Source organism: Scomber japonicus, chromosome 16 (assembly GCF_027409825.1).
Source record: "Scomber japonicus isolate fScoJap1 chromosome 16, fScoJap1.pri, whole genome shotgun sequence".
In the NCBI taxonomy this organism is placed as follows: Eukaryota; Metazoa; Chordata; class Actinopteri; order Scombriformes; family Scombridae; genus Scomber; species Scomber japonicus.
Window position 1 is genome coordinate 134167 of NC_070593.1, and position 18334 is coordinate 152500.

The 18334-nt window shown below is 43.9% G+C and overlaps 1 protein-coding gene across 4 annotated transcripts in view; it reads left to right on the forward strand.

Annotated features, from left to right (window-relative positions):
* Positions 1-391: 391 nt before the first annotated feature.
* Positions 392-18334, forward strand: part of rcor1 (REST corepressor 1) — a 17993-nt gene continuing 50 nt past the window's right edge. The window contains exons 1-13 of one of the 4 annotated variants that reach the window (XM_053335978.1): positions 392-821; positions 932-991; positions 2995-3075; positions 3264-3316; positions 6115-6276; positions 6389-6507; positions 7392-7470; positions 9218-9268; positions 10234-10380; positions 11393-11470; positions 12770-12827; positions 13946-14253; positions 18054-18334. The exon at positions 18054-18334 is cut by the window's right edge and continues 50 nt beyond it. In XM_053335978.1, the coding sequence (XP_053191953.1) occupies positions 632-821; positions 932-991; positions 2995-3075; positions 3264-3316; positions 6115-6276; positions 6389-6507; positions 7392-7470; positions 9218-9268; positions 10234-10380; positions 11393-11470; positions 12770-12827; positions 13946-14253; positions 18054-18104 (1437 nt within the window). In that variant the 5' untranslated portion in view covers positions 392-631 and the 3' untranslated portion in view covers positions 18105-18334. The remainder of the gene's footprint in view (positions 822-931; positions 992-2994; positions 3076-3263; positions 3317-6114; positions 6277-6388; positions 6508-7391; positions 7471-9217; positions 9269-10233; positions 10381-11392; positions 11471-12769; positions 12828-13945; positions 14254-18053) is intronic. The other 3 variants (XM_053335979.1, XM_053335980.1, XM_053335981.1) reach the window with 3 other exon arrangements.

Sequence of the window (18334 nt, forward strand, 5' to 3'; positions counted from 1 at the left end):
TGCTCTATTATTCTGCACTTTGTTTTTATTTTTTATATTTGTATTATTATTAGTGTGTGTGTGTGTGTGTATATGTGTGTATGTGTATATGTGTGTATGTGTGTGTGTGTGTGTGTGTGTGTGTGTGGGGGGGGGGGGATTCTCACTGTTAAATGTTTGTTTATGTAAAGCTGAGTTGCCTTTGTGTTAATATTCAGAGTTTTTAACTTTTTTGTGGAAAAATTAAACTTTATTAATACACACACACACACACACACATAGTAACACACACACACATAGTAACACACACAGTAACACACACACACACACACACAGTAACACACACACACACACACACACACACACACACAGTAACACACACATAGTAACACACACAGTAACACACACACAGTAACACACACAGCTTCTGATCTGCTTCAGTCCAGTTGGTCCTGGTTCCGGGTCGGATGTTCCGGAACTGAGTGAGTGTGAAGCTTCAGTCCCGGGTTAGTGTTAGCTTAGTGTTAGCTTAGCTTCAGTTAGCAGCAGGTCACGGGTCATTCCCGGAACACACAGTTAGCTTCCGTTAGCTTAGCTCCGCCGCTGCTAGCGTCACTTAGCAGGTCGTTAGCAGCTAGCAGTTAGCCTCAGCATGCCGGCGATGCTGGACAGAAACCCGGAGGTACCGGGGAAGCGGAGGGGCAGAGCACCGGCGGCCGGTGGCAGCAGCGGCCCCGCGGCGGCAGCTCATCCCGGCGGGAAGAGCCTGTCCGGTAATGGAACCAGCACCAACAGCTGCTGGGAAGAAGGAAGTTCAGGCTCCAGCAGCGACGAGGAACATGGTGGGTAGCCTCGCACACACAAGACCCATCTGCTGCTACTGAGACTGGTTCTGGTACTGAGCGCGCGCGTGTGTTTGTGTGTGTGCGTGTGTTTGTGTGTGCGCGTGCAGGTGGAGGCGGGATGCGGGTCGGACCGCAGTATCAAGCCGTTGTTCCGGACTTTGACCCGGGTAAGAAACTACAAACGGAGTGGTAGCCTCGAACAACCCGCACTAACTTCATCATACCACACGGAGCCGGTCCTGGTCCCGGTCCCTGTGCCGGTACCGGGACCAGGACCGGCTCTGTGGGTCTGCGATGTTAATCACAGAACCGGAACAACCTGAGCTCAAAACATTTAATAACATTTAATAACAGTTATTAACAGTTAGTAGGGTTATTAACATATATAATTAACAGTAGTAGTTATTAATGTGTTATAGTGTGTAACTGTGTGTAATAACGTGTTGTGTGTGTGTAACAGTGTGTTGTGTGTGTGTAATAGTGTGTTGTTGTGTGTGTAATAACGTGTTGTGTGTGTAACAGTGTGTTGTGTGTGTGTAATAGTGTGTTGTTGTGTGTGTAATAACGTGTTGTGTGTGTAACTGTGTTGTTGTGTGTGTGTAACAGTGTGTTGTGTGTGTAACAGTGTGTAATAACGTGTTGTGTGTGTGTAACAATGTGTTGTGTGTGTAACAGTGTGTTGTGTGTGTAACTGTGTGTAATAACGTGTTGTGTGTGTGTAACAATGTGTTGTGTGTGTAACAGTGTGTTGTGTGTGTAACTGTGTGTTGTGTGTGTAACTGTGTGTAATAACGTGTTGTGTGTGTAACAGTGTGTTGTGTGTGTGTAATAGTGTGTTGTGTGTGTAGTAGTGTGTGTATTAGCGTGTAGTAGTGTGTGTGTATTAGTGTGTAACTGTGTGTGTTGTGTGACAGACGTGGCCCAGGCCGCCCAGTGTGTAGTAGTGTGTAGTAGTGTGTAGTAGTGTGTGTGTATTAGTGTGTAACTGTGTGTGTTGTGTAACAGACGTGGCCCAGGCCGCCCAGTGTGTAGTAGTGTGTAGTAGTGTGTAGTAGTGTGTGTGTATTAGTGTGTAACTGTGTGTGTTGTGTAACAGACGTGGCCCAGGCCGCCCAGTGTGTAGTAGTGTGTAGTAGTGTGTAGTAGTGTGTAGTAGTGTGTGTGTATTAGTGTGTAACTGTGTGTGTTGTGTAACAGACGTGGCCCAGGCCGCCCAGTGTGTAGTAGTGTGTAGTAGTGTGTGTGTGTATTAGTGTGTAACTGTGTGTGTTGTGTAACAGACGTGGCCCAGGCCGCCCAGTGTGTAGTAGTGTGTAGTAGTGTGTGTGTATTAGTGTGTATTAGTGTGTAACTGTGTGTGTTGTGTGACAGACGTGGCCCAGGCTGCCCAGTGTGTAGTAGTGTGTAGTAGTGTGTGTGTATTAGTGTGTATTAGTGTGTAACTGTGTGTGTTGTGTGACAGACGTGGCCCAGGCCGCCCAGTGTGTAGTAGTGTGTGTGTATTAGTGTGTATTAGTGTGTAACTGTGTGTGTTGTGTGACAGACGTGGCCCAGGCTGCCCAGTGTGTAGTAGTGTGTAGTAGTGTGTGTGTATTAGTGTGTATTAGTGTGTATTAGTGTGTAACTGTGTGTGTTGTGTGACAGACGTGGCCCAGGCCGCCCAGTGTGTAGTAGTGTGTAGTAGTGTGTGTGTATTAGTGTGTATTAGTGTGTAACTGTGTGTGTTGTGTGACAGACGTGGCCCAGGCCGCCCAGTGTGTAGTAGTGTGTAGTAGTGTGTGTGTATTAGTGTGTATTAGTGTGTAACTGTGTGTGTTGTGTGACAGACGTGGCCCAGGCCGCCCAGTGTGTAGTAGTGTGTGTGTATTAGTGTGTATTAGTGTGTAACTGTGTGTGTTGTGTAACAGACGTGGCCCAGGCCGCCCAGTGTGTAGTAGTGTGTAGTAGTGTGTGTGTATTTGTGTGTAACTGTGTGTGTTGTGTGACAGACGTGGCCCAGGCCGCCCAGTGTGTAGTAGTGTGTAGTAGTGTGTGTGTATTAGTGTGTAACTGTGTGTGTTGTGTAACAGACGTGGCCCAGGCCGCCCAGTGTGTAGTAGTGTGTAGTAGTGTGTGTGTATTAGTGTGTATTAGTGTGTATTAGTGTGTAACTGTGTGTGTTGTGTGACAGACGTGGCCCAGGCCGCCCAGCTCAGGGAGAACCTCGGGATGCTGGTCTGGATCCCGAGCAGCTGCCTGAACCAGACTCAACGTAAGACCCCGACAACCTCCATCAGTGTAACACATAAACATGACCTGTAATGACCCCTAATGACCCCTAATGACCCCTAATGACCCTTAATGACCCCTAATGACCCCTAACCCTGTATATATATATAAGGGTCAGGGGTCATTAATACTAACCCTTAATAACAGTTTTAGATGTTTGTTCTGTTTCAGTGGACGAATACATCGCCATCGCCAAAGAGAAGCACGGTTACAACATGGAGCAGGTCAGTAGTTACAGACCGTCAGTTACAGACTGTCAGTAGTTACAGACCGTCAGTAGTTACAGACCGTCAGTTACAGACTGTCAGTAGTTACAGACCGTCAGTAGTTACAGACTGTCAGTTACAGACCGTCAGTAGTTACAGACCGTCAGTAGTTACAGACCGTCAGTTACAGACCGTCAGTAGTTACAGACCGTCAGTAGTTACAGACCGTCAGTAGTTACAGACCGTCAGTTACAGACCGTCAGTGATAGTTACTGACTGTCAGTAGTTACAGACCGTCAGTAGTTACAGACCGTCAGTTACAGACCGTCAGTTACAGACCGTCAGTTACAGACCGTCAGTTACAGACTGTCAGTGATAGTTACAGACCGTCAGTTACAGACCGTCAGTTACAGACCGTCAGTAGTTACAGACCGTCAGTAGTTACAGACCGTCAGTAGTTACAGACTGTCAGTGATAGTTACTGACTGTCAGTAGTTACAGACTGTCAGTAGTTACAGACCGTCAGTAGTTACAGACCGTCAGTAGTTACAGACTGTCAGTAGTTACAGACTGTCAGTGATAGTTACAGACTGTCAGTAGTTACAGACCGTCAGTAGTTACAGACCGTCAGTAGTTACAGACTGTCAGTAGTTACAGACTGTCAGTGATAGTTACAGACTGTCAGTAACAGACTGTCAGTGATAGTTACAGACTGTCAGTGATAGTTACAGACTGTCAGTAGTTACAGACCGTCAGTAGTTACAGACTGTCAGTGATAGTTACAGACTGTCAGTGATAGTTACAGACTGTCAGTAGTTACAGACTGTCAGTAGTTACAGACCGTCAGTAGTTACAGACTGTCAGTTACAGACCGTCAGTTACAGACTGTCAGTGATAGTTACAGACTGTCAGTGATAGTTACTGACTGTCAGTGATAGTTACAGACTGTCAGTGATAGTTACAGACTGTCAGTGATAGTTACAGACCGTCAGTGATAGTTACAGACTGTCAGTTACAGACTGTCAGTGATAGTTACAGACCGTCAGTAGTTACAGACCGTCAGTGATAGTTACAGACTGTCAGTTACAGACTGTCAGTGATAGTTACAGACCGTCAGTAGTTACAGACCGTCAGTGATAGTTACAGACCGTCAGTGATAGTTACAGACCGTCAGTGATAGTTACAGACCGTCAGTGATAGTTATTGACTGTCAGTGATAGTTACAGACTGTCAGTGATAGTTACAGACCGTCAGTGATAGTTACAGACCGTCAGTGATAGTTACTGACTGTCAGTGATAGTTACAGACTGTCAGTGATAGCTACAGACTGTCAGTGATAGTTACTGACTGTCAGTGATAGTTACAGACCGTCAGTGATAGTTACAGACCGTCAGTGATAGTTACAGACTGTCAGTGATAGTTACAGACTGTCAGTGATAGTTACTGACTGTCAGTGATAGTTACAGACCGTCAGTGATAGTTACAGACCGTCAGTGATAGTTATTGACTGTCAGTGGTAGTTACAGACCGTCAGTAGTTACAGACCGTCAGTTACAGACCGTCAGTTACAGACTGTCAGTGGTAGTTACAGACTGTCAGTTACAGACTGTCAGTGATAGTTACAGACTGTCAGTAGTTACAGACCGTCAGTAGTTACAGACTGTCAGTGATAGTTACAGACTGTCAGTAATAGTTACAGACTGTCAGTGATAGTTACAGACTGTCAGTAGTTACAGACTGTCAGTAGTTACAGACCGTCAGTAGTTACAGATCGTCAGTAGTTACAGACTGTCAGTAGTTACAGACCGTCAGTAGTTACAGACTGTCAGTAGTTACAGACCGTCAGTAGTTACAGACCGTCAGTCGTTACAGACCGTCAGTCGTTACAGACTGTCAGTGATAGTTACAGACCGTCAGTTACAGACTGTCAGTGATAGTTACTGACTGTCAGTGATAGTTACAGACCGTCAGTGATAGTTACAGACCGTCAGTTACAGACTGTCAGTGATAGTTACTGACTGTCAGTGATAGTTACAGACCGTCAGTGATAGTTACTGACTGTCAGTGATAGTTACTGACTGTCAGTGATAGTTACAGACCGTCAGTTACAGACTGTCAGTGATAGTTACTGACTGTCAGTGATAGTTACAGACCGTCAGTGATAGTTACAGACCGTCAGTTACAGACTGTCAGTGATAGTTACTGACTGTCAGTGATAGTTACAGACCGTCAGTGATAGTTACTGACTGTCAGTGATAGTTACTGACTGTCAGTGATAGTTACAGACCGTCAGTGATAGTTACAGACCGTCAGTGATAGTTATTGACTGTCAGTGATAGTTACTGACCGTCAGTGATAGTTACAGACTGTCAGTGATAGTTACTGACCGTCATTGATAGTTACAGACTGTCAGTGATAGTTACAGACCGTCAGTGATAGTTACTGACTGTCAGTGATAGTTACAGACTGTCAGTGATAGTTACAGACTGTCAGTGATAGTTACAGACCGTCAGTGATAGTTACAGACCGTCAGTGATAGTTACTGACTGTCAGTGATAGTTACAGACTGTCAGTGATAGTTACAGACGGTCAGTGATAGTTACAGACCGTCAGTGATAGTTATTGACTGTCAGTGATAGTTACTGACCGTCAGTGATAGTTACAGACTGTCAGTGATAGTTACAGACCGTCAGTGATAGTTACAGACCGTCAGTGGTAGCTACAGACTGTCAGTGGTAGTTACAGACTGTCAGTGATAGTTACAGACTGTCAGTGGTAGTTACAGACCGTCAGTGATCATGTGTTTTGGGTTTCAGGCTCTCGGGATGCTTTTCTGGCACAAACACAACATTGAGAAATCTTTGGCCGATCTTCCGAACTTCACTCCGTTTCCTGACGAGTGGACGGTGGAGGACCGAGTCCTGTTCGAACAGGCCTTCAGCTTCCATGGAAAGAGCTTCCACCGCATCCAGCAGATGGTTTGTTCCCAGTCTCACCAGTTTATCCACCTTTACTGGTACCAGTACAGAGTTTATGTACTGCTGTTTAATCCGTAAAACTCATGATCATTAATCTCATCTGTGTCTGTAGTTACCTGATAAGTCGATGGCCAGTCTGGTTCGGTTTTATTACTCCTGGAAGAAAAGTCGCAGTAAAACCAGTCTGATGGACCGACAGACCCGCAAACACAAGAGAGAGAGAGATGACAGGTGAGCTCTAACCTCCACAGGTAACCATAGGTAACCATAGGTAACACCACAGGTAACCATAGGTAACCACAGGTAACCACAGGTAACCACAGGTAACACCACAGGTAACCATAGCTAACCACAGGTAACCATAGGTAACCACAGGTAACCACAGGTAACCACAGGTAACCATAGGTAACCATAGGTAACCACAGGTAACCACAGGTAACAGCACAGGTAACCATAGGTAACCACAGGTAACACCACAGGTAACCATAGGTAACCACAAGTAACCACAGGTAACCACAGGTAACCACAGGTAACCATAGGTAACCACAGGTAACACCACAGGTAACCATAGGTAACCATAGGTAACCACAGGTAACACCATAGGTAACCATAGGTAACCACAGGTAACCACAGGTAACCATAGGTAACCATAGGTAACCACAGGTAACCATAGGTAACCATAGCTAACCACAGGTAACCACAGGTAACCATAGGTAACCATAGGTAACCACAGGTAACACCACAGGTAACCATAGGTAACCATAGGTATCCACAGGTAACACCATAGGTAACCATAGGTAACCACAGGTAACCACAGGTAACCATAGGTAACCATAGGTAACCACAGGTAACCATAGGTAACCATAGCTAACCACAGGTAACCACAGGTAACCATAGGTAACCACAGGTAACCACAGGTAACCATAGGTAACCATAGGTAACCATAGGTAACCACAGGTAACCACAGGTAACCATAGGTAACCACAGGTAACATAACATCACACTAATAGTGTCAGACTTTAATGTGTGTGTGAGGATGATGATGATTAAACAGGAAGTGGATGATGATTAAACAGGAAGTGGATGATGATTAAACAGGAAGTGAACTGTTACAGTGATGAAGAGGTGGAGGAGAGTAATGGAAACCCTCCCAGTGACCCTGAGCTCAACCAAACTAAAGAAGACAAGAAAGAGGTAAAGTATTATTTACCGACTGGTTACTATCCACTGATTACTGTTAACTGACTGGTTACTATCCACTGATCACTGTTTACTGACTGGTTATTGACTGGTTACTATCCACTGATCACTGTTTACTGACTGGTTACTGACTGGTTACTATCCACTGATCACTGTTTACCGACTGGTTACTATCCACTGATCACTGTTAACTGACTGTTTACCGACTGGTTACTATCCACTGATCACTGTTTACCGACTGGTTACTATCCACCGTTTACTGTTAACTGACTGGTTACTGACTGGTTACTATCCACTGATCACTGTTTACCGACTGGTTACTATCCACCGTTTACTGTTAACTGACTGGTTATTGACTGGTTACTATCCACTGATCACTGTTTACCGACTGGTTACTATCCACCGTTTACTGTTAACTGACTGGTTATTGACTGGTTACTATCCACTGATCACTGTTTACTGACTGGTTACTGACTGGTTACTATCCACTGATCACTGTTAACTGACTGTTTACCGACTGGTTACTATCCACTGATCACTGTTAACTGACTGTTTACTGACTGGTTACTATCCACTGATCACTGTTAACTGACTGGTTACTGACTGGTTACTATCCACTGATCACTGTTTACTGACTGTTTACCGACTGGTTACTATCCACTGATCACTGTTAACTGACTGGTTACTGACTGGTTACTATCCACTGATCACTGTTAACTGACTGGTTACTGACTGGTTACTATCCACTGATCACTGTTAACTGACTGTTTACTGACTGGTTACTATCCACTGATCACTGTTAACTGACTGGTTACCGACTGGTTACTATCCACTGATCACTGTTAACTGACTGGTTACCGACTGGTTACTATCCACTGATCACTGTTTACCGACTGGTTACTATCCACTGATCACTGTTAACTGACTGGTTACTGACTGGTTACTATCCACTGATCACTGTTAACTGACTGGTTACTGACTGGTTACTATCCACTGATCACTGTTAACTGACTGTTTACTGACTGGTTACTATCCACTGATCACTGTTAACTGACTGGTTACCGACTGGTTACTATCCACTGATCACTGTTAACTGACTGGTTACCGACTGGTTACTATCCACTGATCACTGTTTACCGACTGGTTACTATCCACTGATCACTGTTAACTGACTGGTTACTGACTGGTTACTATCCACTGATCACTGTTAACTGACTGGTTACCGACTGGTTACTATCCACTGATCACTGTTAACTGACTGGTTACCGACTGGTTACTATCCACTGATCACTGTTTACCGACTGGTTACTATCCATTGATCACTGTTAACTGACTGTTTACTGACTGGTTACTATCCACTGATCACTGTTAACTGACTGGTTACTGACTGGTTACTATCCACTGATCACTGTTTACCGACTGGTTACTATCCACTGATCACTGTTTACTGACTGGTTACTATCCACTGATCACTGTTTACTGACTGGTTACTATCCACTGATCACTGTTTACTGACTGGTTACTATCCACTGATCACTGTTTACTGACTGGTTACTATCCACTGATCACTGTTTACCGACTGGTTACTATCCACTGATCACTGTTAACTGACTGTTTACCGACTGGTTACTATCCACTGATCACTGTTTACTGACTGGTTACTATCCACTGATCACTGTTTACTGACTGGTTACTATCCACCGTTTACTGTTAACTGACTTGTTACTGACTGGTTTTTCAGGTGAGCTCCGTATCAGAGAGGTCAGAGGTCAAACCAACTACTGGACTGAAGGTAGGCTCCTCTCACTCTCTCTGTACCTGACTGTCTCTCAGTGACCTGTCTGTCTCTCAGTGACCTGTCTGTCTCTCTGTACCTGTCTGTCTCTCTGTACCTGTCTGTCTCTCTGTACCTGTCTGTCTCTCAGTGACCTGTCTGTCTCTCTGTACCTGTCTGTCTCTCTGTACCTGTCTGTCTCTCTATACCTGTCTGTCTCTCTATACCTGTCTGTCTCTCAGTGCCCTGTCTGTCTCTCTGTACCTGTCTGTCTCTCTGTACCTGTCTGTCTCTCTATACCTGTCTGTCTCTCAGTGCCCTGTCTGTCTCTCAGTGCCCTGTCTGTCTCTCAGTGACCTGTCTGTCTCTCTGTACCTGTCTGTCTCTCAGTGACCTGTCTGTCTGTCAGTGACCTGTCTCTCTCTCTGTACCTGTCTGTCTCTCTGTACCTGTCTGTCTCTCAGTGACTTGTCTGTCTCTCAGTGACCTGTCTGTCTCTCTATACCTGTCTGTCTCTCAGTGACTTGTCTGTCTCTCAGTGACCTGTCTGTCTCTCTGTACCTGTCTGTCTCTCAGTGCCCTGTCTGTCTCTCAGTGACCTGTCTGTCTCTCTGTACCTGTCTGTCTCTCTGTACCTGTCTGTCTCTCTGTACCTGTCTGGCTCTCAGTGCCCTGTCTGTCTCTCTGTACCTGTCTGTCTCTCAGTGACCTGTCTGTCTGTCAGTGCCCTGTCTGTCTCTCTATACCTGTCTGTCTGTCAGTGCCCTGTCTGTCTCTCTATACCTGTCTGTCTCTCAGTGCCCTGTCTGTCTCTCTGTACCTGTCTGTCTCTCAGTGACCTGTCTGTCTGTCAGTGACCTGTCTCTCTCTCTGTACCTGTCTGTCTCTCTATACCTGTCTGTCTCTCAGTGCCCTGTCTGTCTCTCTGTACCTGTCTGTCTCTCAGTGACCTGTCTCTCTCTCTGTACCTGTCTGTCTCTCAGGCTGGGGGGAAGGCGTCCCAGCGGGTGAAGAAGCGCCCCCCCAGAGGAATGTTCCTGAACCAGCAGGACGTCGTCTCACTTTCCTCCAGCTCGGCTCTGGGACTCATACGTCAGCTGGACGGTCAGCTGGTCTCCATCAAGAGACAGGTCTGTCTACCTGTCTGTCTGCTCAGATGTCTCTCTGCTCACCTGGTCTGTCTACCTGTCTGTCTGCTCAGATGTCTGTCTACCTGTCTGTCTGCTCAGATGTCTGTCTACCTGTCTGTCTGCTCAGATGTCTCTCTGCTCACCTGCCTGTCTACCTGTCTGTCTGCACACCTGTCTGCCTCTCACCTGTCTACCTGTCTGTCTGCTCAGATGTCTCTCTGCTCACCTGCCTGTCTACCTGTCTGTCTGCTCAGATGTCTGTCTACCTGTCTGTCTGCTCAGATGTCTGTCTACCTGTCTGTCTGCTCAGATGTCTCTCTGCTCACCTGCCTGTCTACCTGTCTCTCTGCTCACCTGCCTGTCTACCTGTCTGTCTGCTCAGATGTCTCTCTGCTCACCTGGTCTGTCTACCTGTCTGTCTGCTCAGATGTCTCTCTGCTCACCTGGTCTGTCTACCTGTCTGTCTGCTCAGATGTCTGTCTACCTGTCTGTCTGCACACCTGTCTGCCTCTCACCTGTCTACCTGTCTGTCTGCTCAACTGTCTGTCTACCTGTCTGTCTGCTCAGATGTCTGTCTACCTGTCTGTCTTCACACCTGTCTATCTACCTGTCTTTCTGCTCATCTGCCTGTCTACTTACTTGTCTGCTTACCCGTCTGTCTGTCTACCTGTCTTTCTGCTCACCTGTCTACCTGTCAGTCTGCTCACCTGCCTGTCTGCTTACCCGTCTGTCTGTCTGTCTACCTGTCAGTCTGCTCACCTGTCTACCTGTCTTTCTGCTCACCTGTCTACCTGTCTTTCTGCTCACCTGTCTACCTGTCAGTGTGCTCACCTGTCTACCTGTCAGTGTGCTCACCTGTCTACCTGTCAGTGTGCTCACCTGTCTACCTGTCTTTCTGCTCACCTGTCTACCTGTCTTTCTGCTCACCTGTCTACCTGTCAGTCTGCTCACCTGTCTACCTGTCAGTCTGCTCACCTGTCTTTCTGCTCACCTGCCTGTCTCTCTGTTTCAGATCCAGACCATCAAACAGTCAAACAGCACTCTGAAGGAGACGCTCAGCTTAGGAGTTGACGAATTCAGGCAACCAGAGGTAACTATGGCAACGCAGCAACACACTCAGGCTCCAGCTGGTGATGTGCATCTGCCTGTTGGTGTTAGGTTGTAGTTAGGGTTAGGGTGTAGTTGGGGTTAGGTTGTAGTTGGTGTTAGGTTGTAGTTGGGGTTAGGTTGTAGTTAGGGTTAGGTTGTAGTTGGGGTTAGGTTGTAGTTGGGGTTAGGTTGTAGTTGGGCTTAGGTTGTAGTTGGGGTTAGGGTGTAGTTAGGGTTAGGTTGTAGTTGGGGTTAGGTTGTAGTTGGGGTTAGGTTGTAGTTGGGGTTAGGGTGTAGTTGGGGTTAGGTTGTAGTTAGGGTTAGGTTGTAGTTGGGGTTAGGTTGTAGTTGGGGTTAGGGTGTAGTTGGGGTTAGGTTGTAGTTGGGGTTAGGTTGTAGTTAGGGTTAGGTTGTAGTTGTAGTTGGGGTTAGGGTGTAGTTGGGGTTAGGTTGTAGTTGGGGTTAGGTTGTAGTTGTAGTTGGGGTTAGGGTGTAGTTAGGGTGTAGTTGGGATTAGGGTGTAGTTGGGGTTAGGTTAGGTTAGGTTAGGGTTAGGTTGTAGTTAGGTTAGGGTTAGGTTGTAGTTGGGGTTAGGGTGTAGTTAGGGTTAGGGTGTAGTTGGGGTTAGGGTGTAGTTGGGGTTAGGGTGTAGTTGGGGTTAGGTTGTAGTTAGGTTAGGGTTAGGTTGTAGTTGGGGTTAGGGTGTAGTTAGGGTTAGGGTGTAATTAGGGTGTAGTTGGGGTTAGGGTGTAGTTGGGGTTAGGTTGTAGTTGGGGTTAGGGTGTAGTTAGGGTTAGGGTGTAGTTAGGGTTAGGTTAGGTTAGGGTTAGGTTGTAGTTAGGTTAGGGTTAGGTTGTAGTTGGGGTTAGGGTGTAGTTAGGGTTAGGGTGTAGTTGGGGTTAGGGTGTAGTTGGGGTTAGGTTGTAGTTGGGGTTAGGTTGTAGTTAGGTTAGGGTTAGGTTGTAGTTGGGGTTAGGGTGTAGTTAGGGTTAGGGTGTAATTAGGGTGTAGTTGGGGTTAGGGTGTAGTTGGGGTTAGGTTGTAGTTGGGGTTAGGGTGTAGTTAGGGTTAGGGTGTAGTTAGGGTTAGGGTGTAGTTGGGGTTAGGGTGTAGTTGGGGTCAGGTTGTAGTTGGGGTTAGGGTGTAGTTGGGGTTAGGGTGTAGTTAGGGTTAGGGTGTAGTTGGGGTTAGGGTGTAGTTGGGGTCAGGGTGTAGTTGGGGTTAGGGTGTAGTTAGGGTTAGGGTGTAGTTGGGGTCAGGTCTGGTTTCTGTGTTGACATGTTGCTGTTTTTTCCTCCAGGTGAATCAGAAGTTTAACAGTCGTTGGACCACTGAGGAGCAGCTGCTGGCTGTACAAGGTAACCACCTGACCGTCTACCTGTAACCACCTGACCGTCTACCTGTAACCACCTGACCGTCTACCTGTAACCACCTGACCGTCTACCTGTAACCACCTGACCATCTACCTGTAACCACCTGACCGTCTACCTGTAACCACCTGACTGTCTACCTGTAACCACCTGACCGTCTACCTGTAACCACCTGACCGTCTACCTGTAACCACCTGACTGTCTACCTGTAACCACCTGACCGTCTACCTGTAACCACCTGACCGTCTACCTGTAACCATCTACCTGTAACCATCTGACCGTCTACCTGTAACCACCTGACCGTCTACCTGTAACTATCTACCTGTAACCACCTGACCGTCTACCTGTAACCATCTGACCGTCTACCTGTAACCACCTGACCATCTACCTGTAACCATCTGACCGTCTACCTGTAACCACCTGACCGTCTACCTGTAACCACCTGACCGTCTACCTGTAACCACCTGACCGTCTACCTGTAACCACCTGACCGTCTACCTGTAACCACCTACCTGTAACCACCTGACCGTCTACCTGTAACCACCTGACCGTCTACCTGTAACCACCTGACTGTCTATGTCTACCTGTAACCACCTGACCGTCTACCTGTAACCACCTGACTGTCTACCTGTAACCACCTGACCGTCTACCTGTAACCACCTGACCGTCTACCTGTAACCACCTGACCGTCTACCTGTAACCACCTGACCGTCTACCTGTAACCACCTGACCGTCTACCTGTAACCACCTGACCGTCTACCTGTAACCACCTGACCGTCTACCTGTAACCAACTGACTGTCTACCTGTAACCACCTGACCGTCTACCTGTAACCACCTGACCGTCTACCTGTAACCGTCTACCTGTAACCACCTGACCGTCTACCTGTAACCACCTGACTGTCTACCTGTAACCACCTGACCGTCTACCTGTAACCATCTACCTGTAACCACCTGACCATCTACCTGTAACCACCTGACCGTCTACCTGTAACCATCTACCTGTAACCACCTGACCATCTACCTGTAACCGTCTACCTGTAACCACCTGACTGTCTACCTGTAACCACCTGACCATCTACCTATCCTCTTGTCCAATAACACACAGCCATCAGGAAGTATGGGCGGGACTTCCAGGCGATCTCGGATGTGATTGGTAACAAGTCGGTGGTACAAGTGAAGAACTTCCTGGTTAATTACCGGCGGCGGTTCAACCTGGACGAGGTGCTGCTGGAGTGGGAGGCGGAGCACGGTGTGGAGGGCGGAGCCACCGGGGATGACGACAAGATGGAGGTCGGTCCAACTGAGGAAGACGAAGAGGTTGTCGTCAGGGAGACGAAGGAGGCTGTCGTCAGGGAGACAAAGGAGGCCGTCGTTAAGGAGACAAAAGAGGCCGTCGTCAGGGAGACGAAGGAGGTGAGGGAGAGCTGTCATGTTTTTGTATTACAATACTACAATACTAAAGAACTACAGTACTACAGTACTACAATACTACAGTACTACAGTACTACAATACTACAATACAAAAGAACTACAGTACTACAGTACTACAGTACTACAATATTACAATACTAAAGAACTACAGTACTACAATACTACAGTACTACAATACTACAATACTAAAGAACTACAGTACTACAGTACTACAGTACTACAATACTACAATACTAAAGAACTACAGTACTACAGTACTACAGTACTACAATATTACAATACTAAAGAACTACAGTACTACTACAATACTAAAGAACTACAGTACTACAATACTACAGTACTAAATAACTACAGTACTACAATACTACAATACTAAAGAACTACAGTACTACAATACTAAAGAACTACAGTACTACAATACTACAGTACTAAAGAACTACAATACTAAAGAACTACAGTACTACAATACTACAATACTAAAGAACTACAGTACTACAATACTACAGTACTGCAGTACTAAAGAACTACAGTACTACAATACTAAAGAACTACAGTACTACAATACTAAAGAACTACAGTACTACAATACTAAAGAACTACAGTACTACAATACTACAGTACTACAATACTACAGTACTAAAGAACTACAGTACTACAATACTACAATACTAAAGAACTACAGTACTACAATACTACAGTACTTAAGAACTACAGTACTAAAGAACTACAGTACTACAATATTACAATACTAAAGAACTACAGTACTACAGTACTACAATACTAAAGAACTACAGTACTACAATATTACAATACTAAAGAACTACAGTACTACTACAATACTAAAGAACTACAGTACTACAATACTACAGTACTAAAGAACTACAGTACTACAATACTACAATACTAAAGAACTACAGTACTACAATACTAAAGAACTACAGTACTACAGTACTACAATATTACAATACTAAAGAACTACAGTACTACTACAATACTAAAGAACTACAGTACTACAATACTACAGTACTAAAGAACTACAGTACTACAATACTACAGTACTAAAGAACTACAGTACTACAATACTACAATACTAAAGAACTACAGTACTACAATACTAAAGAACTACAGTACTACAATACTACAATACTAAAGAACTACAATACTAAAGAACTACAGTACTACAATACTACAATACTACAATACTAAAGAACTACAGTACTACAATACTACAGTACTACAGTACTAAAGAACTACAGTACTACAATACTAAAGAACTACAGTACTACAATACTACAGTACTAAAGAACTACAATACTAAAGAACTACAGTACTACAATACTACAATACTAAAGAACTACAGTACTACAATACTACAGTACTGCAGTACTAAAGAACTACAGTACTAAAGAACTACAGTACTACAATACTAAAGAACTACAGTACTACAATACTACAGTACTGCAGTACTAAAGAACTACAGTACTAAAGAACTACAATACTACAATACTAAAGAACTACAGTACTACAATACTACAGTACTAAAGAACTACAGTACTACAATACTACAGTACTGCAGTACTAAAGAACTACAGTACTAAAGAACTACAGTACTACAATACTAAAGAACTACAGTACTACAATACTACAGTACTACAGTACTAAAGAACTACAATACTACAATACTAAAGAACTACAGTACTACAATACTACAGTACTAAAGAACTACAGTACTACAATACTACAGTACTACAATACTACAGTACTTAAGAACTACAGTACTACAGTACTACAATACTAAAGAACTACAGTACTACAGTACTACAGTACTAAAGAACTACAGTACTACAATACTACAGTACTACAATACTACAGTACTTAAGAACTACAGTACTACAGTACTACAATACTAAAGAACTACAGTACTACAATACTACAGTACTAAAGAACTACAGTACTACAATACTAAATAACTACAGTACTACAAGACTACAGTACTACAAGACTACAGTACTACAAGACTACAGTACTACAATACTTCAGTACTACAATACTACAGTACTACAGGACTACAGTACTACAATACTACAGTACTACAGTACTACAATACTACAGGACTACAATGCTACAGTACTACAATACTACAGTACTACAATACTACAGGACTACAATACTACAGGACTACAATGCTACAGTACTACAATACTACAGTACTACAGTACTATAATACTACAGTACTACAGTACTACAATACTACAGTACTACAGTACTATAATACTACAGTACTACAGTACTACAATACTACAGTACTACAATGCTACAGTACTACAATACTACAGTACTACAGTACTATAATACTACAGTACTAAAGAACTACAGTACTACAATACTACAGTACTAAAGAACTACAGTACTACAATACTACAATACTAAAGAACTACAGTACTACAATACTAAAGAACTACAGTACTACAATACTACAATACTAAAGAACTACAATACTAAAGAACTACAGTACTACAATACTACAATACTAAAGAACTACAGTACTACAATACTACAGTACTGCAGTACTAAAGAACTACAGTACTAAAGAACTACAGTACTACAATACTAAAGAACTACAGTACTACAATACTAAAGAACTACAGTACTACAATACTACAGTACTAAAGAACTACAATACTAAAGAACTACAGTACTACAATACTACAATACTAAAGAACTACAGTACTACAATACTACAGTACTGCAGTACTAAAGAACTACAGTACTAAAGAACTACAGTACTACAATACTAAAGAACTACAGTACTACAATACTACAGTACTGCAGTACTAAAGAACTACAATACTACAATACTAAAGAACTACAGTACTACAATACTACAGTACTAAAGAACTACAGTACTACAATACTACAGTACTGCAGTACTAAAGAACTACAGTACTAAAGAACTACAGTACTACAATACTAAAGAACTACAGTACTACAATACTACAGTACTACAGTACTAAAGAACTACAATACTACAATACTAAAGAACTACAGTACTACAATACTACAGTACTAAAGAACTACAGTACTACAATACCACAGTACTACAATACTACAGTACTTAAGAACTACAGTACTACAGTACTACAATACTAAAGAACTACAGTACTACAGTACTACAATACTAAAGAACTACAATACTACAATACTACAGTACTAAAGAACTACAGTACTACAATACTAAATAACTACAGTACTACAAGACTACAGTACTACAAGACTACAGTACTACAATACTTCAGTACTACAATACTACAGTACTACAGGACTACAGTACTACAATACTACAGTACTACAGTACTACAATACTACAGGACTACAATGCTACAGTACTACAATACTACAGTACTACAATACTACAGGACTACAATACTACAGGACTACAATGCTACAGTACTACAATACTACAGTACTACAGTACTATAATACTACAGTACTACAGTACTACAATACTACAGTACTACAGTACTACAATGCTACAGTACTACAATACTACAGTACTACAGTACTATAATACTACAGTACTACAGGACTACAGTACTACAATACTACAGTACTATAATACTACAGTACTACAGTACTACAGAACTACAATACTACAGTACTACAGTGCTACAGTACTACAGTGCTACAGTACTACAGTACTATAATACTACAGTACTACAATACTACAGTACTACAGTACTACATTACTACAGTACTACAGTGTTCTTCTTCTGTCCCTTTAGGAGTCGTCCTCTCCGGCGGACTCAGACTCCCAGAAGCCTTTGCCCTCCTGAGGATCCCTGACTGCACCCCCTGTTTTTTATGATGTCATCATGTTTTTTAATTTCACTTCCTGTTATTGATCAGTCGATTGATCGGTGGGTGGGATCTGATGACCTGTCATTACTGCTCTGGACCAATCAGGAAACAGATCTGACCTGTCAATCAAAGTGGGTGGGGCCTGTTGCTTTGTGTTTAAAGGCGTTCACTGTAGGATCAGCTGTTTGGGTGATGATGTCATCCT